Source organism: Artemia franciscana, chromosome 18, assembly GCF_032884065.1.
Source record: "Artemia franciscana chromosome 18, ASM3288406v1, whole genome shotgun sequence".
In the NCBI taxonomy this organism is placed as follows: domain Eukaryota; kingdom Metazoa; phylum Arthropoda; class Branchiopoda; order Anostraca; family Artemiidae; genus Artemia; species Artemia franciscana.
In genome coordinates, this window is record NC_088880.1 from 28,379,129 (window position 1) to 28,393,371 (window position 14,243).

The 14,243-nt window shown below is 35.5% G+C and overlaps 1 protein-coding gene and 2 long non-coding RNA genes across 3 annotated transcripts in view; 2 read left to right on the forward strand and 1 right to left on the reverse strand.

Moving 5' to 3' along the window:
* The window catches only part of LOC136038836 (uncharacterized), a 343,955-nt gene that overhangs the window by 189,303 nt on the left and 140,409 nt on the right, over positions 1 to 14,243 (forward strand). The gene's annotated exons all lie outside the window — the stretch shown is intronic.
* LOC136038837 (uncharacterized) overlaps positions 1 to 14,243 on the reverse strand; it is a 306,828-nt gene that overhangs the window by 117,965 nt on the left and 174,620 nt on the right. Inside the window, exon 3 of the long non-coding RNA XR_010620326.1 lies at positions 11,050 to 11,203. This is a non-coding gene — a long non-coding RNA (uncharacterized LOC136038837). The remainder of the gene's footprint in view (positions 1 to 11,049; positions 11,204 to 14,243) is intronic.
* On the forward strand, positions 5,072 to 6,449 carry LOC136038971 (nicotinamide/nicotinic acid mononucleotide adenylyltransferase 1-like). The gene has a single exon (XM_065722490.1). The coding sequence runs from the start codon at positions 5,646 to 5,648 to the stop codon at positions 6,447 to 6,449; it is 804 nt and encodes a 267-aa protein (XP_065578562.1). The 5' UTR covers positions 5,072 to 5,645.

Below are 14,243 nucleotides of genomic sequence, written 5' to 3' on the forward strand. Positions count from 1 at the left end.
CATTACGAAGGGACATTCTGCAGCAATTGCACGTATCACACCTAGGAATTTAGAAAAGCAAACAAAGAGCCAGAAGCTCCGTTTACTGGCCAAATATGAATTCAGCTAGAGAAGGTCTGATCCGGAACTGCAAAGCTTGTGGGATATTTTCCAGAAATAATCAGAAAGAACCACTGATATCGACACCAATCCCACAGTATCGTTGGGAATACCTGGGTATTGACATTTGCAAGATCAACGGAAGAGACTATATAGTAACCAGTGACTACTATAGTCGTTTCAGAGAGATTGACCGAGTCGAACCGGCAACCTCTGCAGAAGTAATAAAGAAGCTCAAGGCCCATTTTTCTAGATATGGTATTGCAGAAAAACGTCGGTCTGACAATGGACCACTGTTTACATCTTATGAATTCCAGTCCTTTTTGCAGAAATGGGACATCCAGCATCTGACTTCAAGTCCAAATTTCCCGCAGTCTAATGGCCATGCTGAGAAGGCCGTGGATATAGCGAGTAGGATCATGCTAAAAGCTATAGAGTCCAATACATACCCCTACCTCGGTCTTTTAGAATATCGGAATACTCCAATAGACGGTGAGGCATAACCTGCCCAGCTTCTTATGAGTAAAAGTTTAATATCCATCCTTCCCTGTACTCGGCAGCAACTGGAGCCAAATAATGTTCCAAAGACAAAGTTCCTCAAAGTAAGAACTAGTCGACAAGAAAGACAGAAGCAGAACTATGACAAGGCTTCTATAGATTTAATAGAGTTAAAAGACATCCAACCCATTTGGGTTAAGCTGTCAAAGGAAGGTGAACGTTGGATGAAAGGTGTAGTGACGTCATGCGTATCTCCAAGATCTTACCTCATACAAGCCGAAAATGGTACATTTTATCGCAGAAATCAGGCCCATTTGCAACCACGGTCCAGTACTGAAGCCAACAGTGCTCAACAATCTTCAGGATTCACAGGGGATGAGGACCTTCCAGCATAATTTCACCCTCCTGTGACTCAATCCTCTTCTCCAAAAAAGGCTGTTCCAAAGACTCCAGATAATCGTAGTACTGGAGAAATCTTCCAAGACCCCAAGAACTCCAACACCCCCTCCAGCAGCAAACAGTGAAAGCAGAAACGAAGAGGAATATTCACAACCCTATGTAACAAGAACTGGTAGAGTGGTTAAGCCAAGGAAGATAATGGACATTTAAATTGCTAGTGTTTTCTTTTTTGTGTGTGTGTGCTTTTATAGCACAATTATTATTGTGAAAGGAGATGTTGTGTTTAGTGCATTTATGCTAATGCTTGCTGCTTATTATTTTATGATTGCTGTTTGCTTATGTAGTTTTGTTGCAGGTCGGTTGGCTTAATAAATTAATCTGCTTCGTAACAATACAGAGACTAAAACATTTTTCTGTTTCAGAGATGTCATCAAAGCCCCACGTTGCGCTTGTTGCTGTTGGTGCTTTTAACCCTCCAACTAATGCGCACTTGAAAATCTTTGAACTTGCTAAGGATCATCTTCACAAGCTTGGTTCATTTTCAGTTCTTGGGGGCATAATATCCCCAGTGCATGATGCATATGGCAAGAAAGATTTAGCTCCAGCTGTGCATAGGCTTGAAATGTGTCAGCGTTCAGTTTCTAGTTCTTCCTGGATATCAGTATCAGACTGGGAAGTCACTCGCCCTGGTTGGAGTAGAACCAGAGCAACTCTAAACTCTTACGAATCCTGTCTTAATTCATTGCTTTCTTCAAACGAGATACCACCAATGTGGGCAAGTCATATTGTATGCTCAACTAAAGAAGAAGAGGCTGAAAAGCTAAATGTAAAACTAGTTTGTGGTGCTGATCTCCTTGAGTACTTTGCTATTCCAAACTTGTGGCTAGATGAAGATATTGATCATATAGCTGGCCACCATGAAATGGTTGTAATATCTCGTGCTGGCTACTGTCCTGAGAAATTCATTTATGATTTGGATGCTTTAACTCCGAATAAGAACAATGTATTTCTTGTGAATGAATGGATTACTAATGAAATAAGCTCAACAAAAATTAGATGAGCTCCGCAGAGAAAAGAAAGTGTCAAATATTTGATTCAAGATTCAGTCATTGATTATGTTAATGAAAATAGGTTGTATGGTGTCAGAAGTTTCAGAAATGGACAATCTTCTTCCGTGCCCATCATTCAACTGGGAATCAGCCAGTCTACAAGCATGGACAAAATTTGAACAGCATCTAAATCTCATATTCAGCGGACCGCTGAGTGGAAAGAATGCCAAACAACAATGTGCATACATAATTCTTTGGCTAAGAGAAAAAGGACGAGATGTCTTTAGTACTTGGACATTAACATCAGAAGAAAAAGACAAACTTGATGTTTATCTTAAGAAATTTAAAGAGTATATTGCTCCTATGAACAATCCTATTTTCGCTTGCTATAAATTCCAAAAGCAGGATCAGTTGGAGCAGGAATCAATTGAACATAACAATACAGCCCTCAACGTGCTTGTCAAAGACTGTGAGTTAAGGGAAAATTTTGAGAAGGAGATGGTGAGAGACAGATTAATATGTGGACTGAAACAACATAGAATTCGAGAAAAACTATTATCTCAATGTGGAACCCTTACTCTTGAGACTACAGTGACAATTGCGAGAGCTTTGGAGACAACACAATAGAAGCTCATGTCCATGTCAGCCATGTACTTGTCACCTACAACACTAAAGGAGCCAAATGTAAAACAAGAATTAGACTATGTAAAAAGACAAAAGAAGTATGACCAGCCCACAACAAGTAAGAAGTGTTACTTCTGTGGTGGGGCACATGACCCAAATCACAAATGTCCTGCAAAAGGGAAGTCTTGCTCCAAGTGCGGTAAGACAAATCATTTTGCTCGTGTCTGCCGTAGCAAACCAGTAGATACCATTGATATGGAAGGAACAGATGGAAATCAAGAACAAAAATTTATATTGATACATTACTTATTGGAGCCATAGCTGAGAAATTAAGCTAATCGACTGTGGCTATCAAACTGAATAATTCAGCATGGGAAACTCCATTCATAATCGACACAGAAGCTGAAGCAAATGTTATCCCAAAATCTATCTTTGACAGACTTAAACCCAAACCACAACTAAACAAGACAAACCAGATCCTTGTAACTTACGGAGGAACTCGCATTCCAATTGCGGGAGTAAGCTCTTTAAATTGTAGACATAAAGGATTTATCAACAAAAAGTACAGTTTCTTTGTAGTTGATACACAGTCAAACCCAATACTAGGATACCAAGCATCTGTAGAAATGGGGTTTGTGAAGGTAGCTTCACCTATTTCTTCCTTATCTACAAAGAAGAGTGTTCAGAAGAAACCAATTCCCATAGAGTTTGATTACGTCTTTGCTGGGATAGGTAAACTCCCAGGTAAAGTAGAGATCCTTGTAGAAAAGAATGTAATCCCATTCATTAATCCTGTCTGGAGAATACCTTTTGCCTTATATGAGAGGGTTAAAAGCGAACTGGAGCGCCTGGAAAAATTAGACATCATTGAAAGAGTGGTGGCTCCAACCGAGAGGGTTAATTCAATCGTAGCCGTGGAAAAGTCAGACGCTTCGTTACGATTATGCTTGGATCCAAGAGAGCTTAATAAGTCCATACAAAAGCCCTATTATCCAATGCCAACTTTTGAAGATATAGCAGCCAAAATGCATGGCCATAATAAGTTCTCTAAGCTTGATGCAACATCCGGGTATTTGATGCTGGCATTAACTGAGAAGTCTTCACTTGTCACAACTTTCAACACCCCATTTGGCAGGTACAAATACAAAAGAATGCCATTTGGATTAATATGTGCACAAGACCAATTCCAGCGAAAGATGGAAGAAACCTTTGGCAACTTGAAAGGCGTTGGCGTCATTGTTGACGATATCTTTGTATCAGGCAATTTCAAAATACATTCCAAACTTGTCGTCTCTAAACTATCCCCTCAGAGAGTTGGGAAAACAAACTGTCTTTAAGTGTACCAATGAACATGCAACAGCAATGAATAGAATCAGAACTTCGATCTGTAGTAACCTTGCAACCTTTGATACTAAGGCAAAATCTGTTGAGATGAAAACCAACGCTTCCAAGCATGGTCTCGGGGCAGAATTGAGCGTAGGTGGAATTGTTGCTTTTGGATCAAGGGCTCTCAAATCAACAGAACAAAACTATTCTTAGATTGAAAAAGAGCTATATGCTATCCTCTATGGCTGTACAAAATTTCATCAATTTGTCTATGGGAGGAGAATCATTGCACATACAGATCAAAAGCCACTGGAGGCTATATAATCAAAACCACTAAGCCAAGCCCCTCCCAGGCTCCAAAGAATGATGATTCAGCTGCAGCCATACAATATTACGGTTCAATATGTTAGAGGAAAGGACTAACCAGTTGCAGACACACTGTCAAGACTGCATCCACCCCATTTTGATGAAGAATGCTCCCTGGAGATTGAATTCCATGTTCACTCTGTTATGAAAAATATCCCAGTCAGTGATAAGAAGATGGGAATCATCTTGGAAGAAAATAAGAGAGACCCAATTATGATAGAATTTACCTCGGTCATACAAAAAGAATGGCCGAACCACCGAAACCAGTGTTCTGCTAGCATGCAACCTTACTGGAATGTTAGGGTTGAGTTGTCCAGCGTTGATGGCATCATTTTAAAAGGAAATAGAGTTGTTATTCCAAGAGCATTACGAAGGAACATTCTGCAGCAATTGCAAATATCACACCTAGGAATGGAGAAAAGAAAGCAAAGAGCCAGAAGCTCCGTTTACTGGCCAAATATGAATTCAGCTATAGAAGATCTGATCCGGAACTGCGAAGCTTGTGGGAAATTGTCCAGAAATAATCAGAAAGAACCACTGATATCGACACCAATCCCACAGTATCCTTAAGAATACCTGGGTATTGACCTTTGCAAGATCAACGGAAGAGACTACATAGTAACCAGTGACTACTATAGTCGTTTCATAGAGATTGACCGAGTCGAACCGGCAATCTCTTCAGAAGTAATAAAGAGGCTCAAGACCCATTTTGCTAGATATAGTATTCCAGAAAAAGGTCGGTCTGACAATGGACCACTGTTTACATCTTATGAATTCCAGTCCTTTTTGCAGAAATGGTCAACAATCTTCCGGATTCACAGGGGATGAGGACCTTCCAGCAGAATTTCACCCTCCTGTGACTCAATCCTCTTCTCCAAAAAAGGCTGTTCCAAAGACTCCCGATAATCGTAGTACTGGAGAAATCTTCCAAGACAGTCCCTACAGAACCCCAAGAACTCCAACACCCCCTCCAGCAACAGACAGTGAAAGCAGAAACGGAGAGGATTATTCACGACCCTAAGCAACAAGAACTGGTAGAGTGGTTAAGCCAAGGAAGATAATGGACATTTAAATTGCTAGTGTTTTCTTTTTTGTGTGTGTGCTTTTATAGCACAATTATTATTGTGAAAGGAGATGTTGTGTTTAGTGCTTTTATGCTTATTCTTGCTGCTTATTATTTTATGATTGCTGTTTGCTTATGCAGTTTTGTTGCAGGTCGATTGGCTTAATAAATTAATATACTTCGTAACAATACAGAGAGTAAAACATTATTCTGTTTCAGAGATGTCATCAAAGCTCCACGTTGCGCTTGTTGCTGTTGGTACTTTTAACCCTCCAACTAATGCACACTTGAGAATCTTTGAACTTGCTAAGGACCATCTTCACAAGCTTGGTTCATTTTCGGTTCTTGGGGGCATAATATCCCCAGTGCATGATGCATATGGCAAGAAAGATTTAGCTCCAGCTGTGCATAGGCTTGAAATGTGTCAGCGTTCAGTTTCTAGTTCTTCCTGGATATCAGTATCAGACTGGGAAGTCACTCGCCCTGGTTGGAGTAGAACCAGAACAACTCTAAACTTTTACGAATCCTATCTTAATTCATTGCTCTCTTCAAATGAGATACCACCAATGTGGGCAAGTCATATTGTAGGCTCAGCTAAAGAAGAAGAGGCTGAAAAGCTAAATGTAAAACTGGTTTGTGGTGCTGATCTCCTTGAGTCCTTTGCTATTCCAAACTTGTGGCTAGATGAAGATATTGATCATATAGTTGGCCACCATGGAATGGTTGTAATATCGCGTGCTGGCTCCTGTCCTGAGAAATTCATTTATGATTCGGATGCTTTAACTCAGAATAAGAACAATATATTTCTTGTGACTGAATGGATTACTAATGAAATAAGCTCAACAAAAATTAGACGAGCTCTGCAGAGAAAAGAAAGTGTCAAATATTTGATTCAAGATTCAGTCATTGATTATGTTAATGAAAATAGGTTGTATGTTGTCAGAAGTTTCAGAAATGGACAATCTTCTTCCGTGCCCATCATTCAACTGGGAATTAGCCAGTCTACAAGCATGGACAAGATTTAAACAGCATCTAAATCTCATATTCAGTGGACCGCTGAGTGGAAAGAATGCCAAACAATAATGTGCATACCTTCTTCTTTGGCTAGGAGAAAAAGGACGAGATGTTTTTAGTACTTGGACATTAACATCAGAAGAAAAAAACGAACATGATGTTTATCTTAAGAAATTTAAAGAGTACATTACTCCTATAAACAATCCTATATTCGCTCGCTATAAATTCCAAAAGCAGGATCAGTTGGAGCATGAATCAATTGAACAAAACATTACAGCCCTCAAGGTGCTTGTCAAAGACTGTGAGTTTACGGAAAATTTTGAGAAGGAGATGGTGAGAGACAGATTAATATGTGGACTGAAACAACATAGAATTCGAGAATAACTATTATCTCAAGGTGGAACCCTTACTCTTGAGACTACAGTGACAATTGCAAGAGCTTTTGAGACAACACAACAGCAGCTCATATCCATGTCAGCCATGTCATTGTCACCTACAACAGTAAAGGAGCCAAATGTAAAACAAGAATTAGACTATGTAAGAAGACAAAAGAAGTATGACCAACCCACAACAAGTAAGAAGTGTTACTTCTGTGGTGGGGCATATGGCCCAAATCACACATGTCCAGCAAAAGGGAAGTCTTGCTCCAAGTGCGGAAAGACAAATCATTTTGTTCGTGTCTGCCGTAGCAAAACAGTAGATACTATTGATATGGAAGGAACAGATGAAAATCAAGAACAAGAAATTTATATTGATACATTACTTATTGGAGCCATGGCTGAGAAATCAAGCCAACCGACTGTGGCTATCAAACTGAATAATTCAGCATGGGAAACTCTATTCAAAATTTGATACAGGAGCTGAAGCAAATGTTATCCCAAAATTTATCTTTGACAGACTTAAACCCAAACCACAACTAAACAAGACAAGCCAGATCCTTGTAGCTTACGGAGGAACTCGCATTCCGATTGCGGGAGTATGCTCTTTAAATTGTAGACACAAAGGAATTATCAACAAAAAGTTCAGTTTTTTTGTAGTTGATACACATTTGAACCCAATACTAGGATACAAAGCATCTGCAGAAATGGGGTTTGTGAAGGTAGCTTCACCTATTTCTTCCATATCTACAAAGAAGAGTGTTCAGAAGAAACCAATTCCCAAAGAGTTTGATGACGTCTTTGCTGGAATAGGTAAACTCCCAGGTAAAGTAGAGATCCATGTAGAAAAGAATGCAATCCCATTCATTAATCCTGTCTGGAGAATACCTTTTGCCTCAAATGAGAGGGTTAAAAGCGAACTAGAGCGCCTGGAAAAATTAGACATCATTGAAAGAGTGGTGGCTCCAACCGAGTGGGTTAATTCAATCGTAGCCGTGGAAAAGTCAGACGGTTCGTTACGATTATGCTTGGATCCAAGAGAGCTTAATAAGTCCATACAAAAGCCCTATTATCCAATGCCAACTTTTGAAGATATAGCAGCCAAAATGCATGGCCATAATAAGTTCTCTAAGCTTGATGCAACATCTGGGTATTTGATGCTGGCATTAACTGAGAAGTCTTCACTTGTCACAACTTTCAACACCCCATTTGGCAGGTACAAATACAAAAGAATGCCATTTGGATTAATATGTGCACAAAACCAATTCCAGTGAAAGATGGAAGAAACCTTTGGCAACTTGAAAGGCGTTGGCGTCATTGTTGACGATATCCTTGTATCAGGAAAAGATGAAGAACATGATAAGTCCTAGAGAAGGCCACATAAGTTGGAGTAAGGTTTAATCCAGAAAAATACATATTCGGATCAACAAGCGTGCCATATTTTGGACATCTAATAACTGCAGATGGTATCAAACCAGATCCTTCAAAAGTTCCAGCTATAATTGAGATGCGGGATTCACTCACTAGTGCAACTCTCATCGACAACATATTTTTAACGACACCACCCACGTGTTCACAAGTTGTTTTAACGGATTTTTCTGATCATTTTTTGTTAATTTCCGATGTGAAATATCAGCTTCAAACAAAAAAAAGCACCAGAAACATCACGCCGGATTATCAATAAAAAAAAATATGGATTGTTTAAAGAATAAATTGAATATTATCGATTGGTCTCGTGTATTTGATGCTGAAGAAGTAAACTCTGCAATGGCTAATTTCTTCGAAAAATGTAATGCTACTTTTGATGAGTCATGCCCCAGAGAAAAACACGATAAGGAAAATATAATCAACCAATTCAACCGTGGATATCGCCCTCCCTTTCGACCTCAATAAAACAAAAAACTGTCTATATAAAAAATTGTTATCATTCCCAAGTGAAGAAAATAAAACAACTTTCAAAAAATACAAAAATCTACTTTCAAAAATAATACGTAATGCTAAAACAAAATTTTATTTTGATTCTTTTAGAGAAGTAAGTAAGTCACCAAAGAAAACATGGGAGCTTTTCTTTTGATTCCATCTTTTGATTGCTTTCAAATGAAACAAAAAACTACGTCAAGCATAGTGGAGTTACTCAAGAAGCTTGTTGAAAGCTTGGATGCGAAAAATGAAAATTTAGTGGTAAATCTAGTTCAATAAAATAATTCTGAAGTGGGGAAAGAAAGGATGGTATCCTATTTTTAATATCTATTTAAAAAGTTTTACTCTTTCCTGCCTCAGAGCTATTGCACTTCTTATCTCTATATAGAAAATATGAGAAGGGTTTTGTATGGTGACTATAGTATTGACAATTTATCCATCCCCTTAGACAATAGCTTTCATCAATAAAGTGCGAATGGATTTGACTAACAGTGATATTTTTTTAGTGTTCTAATAGAAAAATGCCATGAATGCTCAATATTTGCAACATTTGAAAAATTGGAGATCAATGGAGACGTTGAGAGACTTGTTGGTAACTTAGATGAGTTCCAATATAACAATAAGGTTAACCACGGTGTTCTTGGTGGAACCTTTGATTCCATACATGTTGGTCATAAGCTGTTATTGAGTGAAGCACCCTTGAGGTGCTCTAATTCTTTGACAGTTGGTATTACTGATGGCTCAATGATAGAAGGCAAGACTCTTTTTGAGCTAATTAGACCAGTGAACGAACGTATCGAGTATGTGAAGAAGTTTTTAAAATTGATTGCACCATCACTGTGCACGAAAATTGTGCCGATTTATGATCCATTTGGACCATCCATTTCTGATCCTAACCTAGAATGGATTGTTGTGAGCAATGAGACACTCAAAGAAGGGCAAAGGGTGAATGAGAAGCGATTACAAAAGGGTCTTTCACCATTGAAACTCCATCGAATAAGCCTAATCGAGGACACAAATAAAGAACTTGGAGATGAAGATAAAATGAGCTCCAGTTCTCTACGAAAGAAGAAACTTGGCAATAGAATTAAACCGTTTCAAATGAGTGATAATGTTCCAATATATCAGCATGTGATTGGTTTAACCGGTGGGATAGCGAGTGGCCAATCCGCGATAGCGAAACGTCTTGAAAACTTAGGTGCTGGCATCGTTGAGTGCGATACCTTTGGTCATCGGGCATATTTACCTGGGACATAATGTTTTGAAGATGTTTTGCTAGTATTTGGATATGAAATTAAAAATGCTTACGGCACGATAAACCGGAAGGCTCTTGGCTCAATCATTTTTTCTAAAAGACTTATTCTGTTAGAAATAAGACTTCTTCCTGAAAAAAAGTGAGTGGTTATCCTTGAATTGTAGTTTTCGTTGTCTTCAGTTTTTTGCGCAATTTTTCAGGGGCATTTAAAAAATTAAATTGTCAAGATTATCCGGTATTATTTTCAACAGGAATGCGGTTGAATTCTATGGCAAGTGGCTGTAACGTTGCCGAAGCCTCCTATCAAATACAATAAATGGTCAAGTGACTATATTAGTTATCAATGAACTTAATAACTAATGCAATCTTTTATACACATCTTGACAAAAAAAGCTTTAAAAAGCAAACTAACCTATAAAAAAGATGTGTGTGCTACCGGGGTAGGAGGAGTTCAATGAGATAGTCAAACTGAACTTCTTTTTTAAAAAATGAGAATGTTGGAATTGTAGTTACCTGTTTGTTCTGGCTTTTGCTCCCCCTTTTAAGCAGACTAAAATTAGAATTGTTAAACTCTACTGTGTTTTTTTTCAAGGAGGGTGAATTGGATCAACGATAGACACTTGAGGGGGGGGGGCAAAAGCTTTCGATCAAATGTAATTAATATTTAATCAACTTAATAAGTTACTCATTGAGCTAATAATTTTGCTCTCTACAGGCTTTCCCATTAATAACCAAATATTTTAACGGAAACGTTTTTAATTATCATTGATTTAATCTTTTGTTTTATCTTTGATGGTTAAAATGGCTTTCGTTTCTGTCTGTGCTTTCTATTCACAGAGCTAAGTGTGCCATTGGGCATGTACATCGCTGTTCTAGTAAAAAAACAAGAAGCTAAATTGATTGTTTAAAGCTCGAAAATGAACGTTCGCAAACAAAAGAACGCTAACATGAACTACAAATCGAAAGTTTTCACTGACATTTTTTTTGAGATTTCGGAGAATTTTTATGCAGGGAAATAAAGGAAAATCTCGGACATGGTAGATATACTGAATCACGTACCTGTAAATCTTTCGAGGAGGCCAAAACGTTTTGAAATTCGTCCCAGATTTGTTATGCAAAGGAAAGAGCTTCTTCCAACGATCTGCCTCGCTCAGATGTAGCATTTACAACATTGTCCCAGGGTTTGGAAGTTTATCCATCTTTCCCTTGATATCTTCAAGAAAAAATAAAATATATAATGTGGTGTCTAATGATTGTCATATTGACAAAAATCACATATTTATGTCATAAAGACTCGTATAACCCTGCTATTACTATTATGGCTAATTAGTCACGGTTATTTTACATTAATATTAAGATATCATAAGCAAAGTAGCTTTGCAATGAATTTCATGGCAAGGTAAAAGTAAACTAAGAAAACAATCGTTTTTATTGTTATGATACTTTCCGTAATTTAAGATACTTTCACCATAAAATATGGTTTAATATGCTATGGTAAAATATATTGGAAATATGTTTTGGTTTATGACAGTCATAGGCATATAAAATCCCAAAATTAAAAAAACGCACAAGTCAATGTTGGGGGAGGAGGAGAAGAACTAATGAATTTTTAATATATAATGCATATATATAGAATATATATCGACAATACATTTAGTCAACTTCAAGATTTAAAATATATCCCGAACTCAACCTCAATCTCATGGTAAGGAAAACACTGAAAAAACAAACATATAGTCAATGCCAAATTATCAAAAACCAATGCCAAAGGTAATTTGACGACTATATCATATTTTGATTAGATTCTTTGAAATATAAAATAAAAATAGAACATATTATTTTGAATTTTTATAAAATAGATTAATAATGTATTACTTTTTACCTTATTGAAACAGGAGCTTAATAAGATACAAGAAGTAAAAACACTACAGGCATTTAAATAAAAAAAATTACCTCCTGGATCCGCCCTAAATTTATTCATTTTTGAAAACCATCATTTTCTAAGATTTTTTTTTGTGGTTATTAATTAATAATGAAGTTTTAGAACAATGTCACTTTTCTATCAGTGTTGCAACGTTGAACCGTCAAAATAAATAAGCAATTGTGTAAATTCGACATTATTAAATTCCAATTCGATCTTAGCGCCAATCCAGCATCGAATACTTGTTTTTTTCTTGCTAGAAAAACGCGTAACTTTTTTGCTAAATATTTTAAAATTCATTTCGAAAATATATAGTAAGATTTAAGGTCAAATTTTTGCAACGACTTGTGGTTATCTAAATTCTTAAACCAGGCTTCTTTTACTTTTTAATTCAGTACCAACAACCACCAAACTTATAAATGAATTTCTGGTTTTTCCTGATCGGAGGTTGCGTCAATTTGTCTTTGCCTTTGGTATTTCAAGGTAAAAAAAAAGGAGAAGGAATATTGATATTAAAATTCAATCTTAGCACAGAACTTGGATCAAACGCTTTTATTTACAAAAAAATCTAGTGGATTTTTTACTTAAATTTTTCAGTTTATTTCGAAAATATATAGTAAGATTTAAATTCAAATTTATGCTACGGCTTGTGATTATCTAAATTCTTTCATGCTACATCTAAAAGTTGCGGTCTGTAAGAAGGTTAAGTTTTCTTTGTGATAGTTATTTTTTATTTTTTGTATACCTTTAAGGGCTTTGCCAAGTTTTTTAAACGGTTTTTTCTCTATTAGCGACACTTTTAACGGCAGGATCATATTTTTAGGGTACTTTAATAAAAAAGAAATGCTGTGTACCTTCATAAAAAAAATGTTTGCCAACCAAAGGTTTGTGTTCAGAAATTGCAGCGGTCATTTTCTGGACTAAATAAAATTTTGTTCATAAGTACCAAGCACAGTGAAAATAAAATCCTTTTCTTCATTCTTTAAGTTAAAAACATATGAGTATATTAAAAAATAGAAAAATTTGGTACTTGCGCAAAAATTCAGTTTTCACTTCTAATGAGTGTCAAATTTCAGAAAAAAACAGAAAATTGGTGAGAAACGAGCAAAAACTAAAAAAAAAACATATGGCACACTTATTCAATGTGTGCCATAACAAAATGTAGAATTCCTTTGAAGGTGCAGCTGTCTTTGGATATCAATAGATTTTTAATTTTTGAAATTCTTATGGACGAACAGAGTTTCAATAGGTTTTTGGTGGATGAGATCGGAGTCGATATGATAACGTCTTTAGTCGGAATCGGTTATAACTTATAAAAGCTAGCTAAACGAAGCTTTAAAACAGAGCTATGGAGTCAGGGACGGAGTTTTAATAGATTTTTTCTGAAAGCAATCGGAGTCCGTATGATAATGTTTGTATTTGGAGTTGGTTATAGTTTATAAAATCTACTCAAGCGAAGCTTTTAAACAGGTCTATGGAGTCAGAGGCGGAATATTAGTAATTTTTTGCTGAATGGAATCGGAGTCAATATGATAATGTCTGTAGTCAGAGTCGATTATAAGTTATAAAATCTAGCTAAACGAAGCTTTAAAACAGGACTGTGGAGTCGGAGACAGTATTTTAATAACTTTTTGCTGAATAGAGTCAGAGTCGGTATACAGAAAATGTCTGAAGTCAGAGTGGGTTGTAAGTTATAACCTACTCCACAGCCCTGATTATTACAAGTTGTATTCTTCAATAGTGCTAAATCAAACAAAAAGTAGATATCAATAATTTATAGGCCAATAGCCAAAAAAGGAAGGAGTCACGGCATTTAAATGAATATGTATCAAAGATAAGTATCTTCAAAAACAACACATATACATATATATATATATATATATATATATATATATATATATATATACATATATATATATATATATATATATATATATATATATATATATATATATATATATATATATATATATATATAAATATATATATATATATATATATATATATATATATATATATATATATATATTTATATATATGTATATATATATATATATATATATATATATATATATATATATATATATATATATATATTTATATATATTTATACATATATATATTCATATATATATATATATATATATATATATATATATATATATATATATATATATATATATATATATATATATATATATATATATATATATATATATATATATATATATATATATATATATATATGTATATATATATTCATATATATATATATATATATATATATATATATATATATATATATATATATATATATATATATATATATATA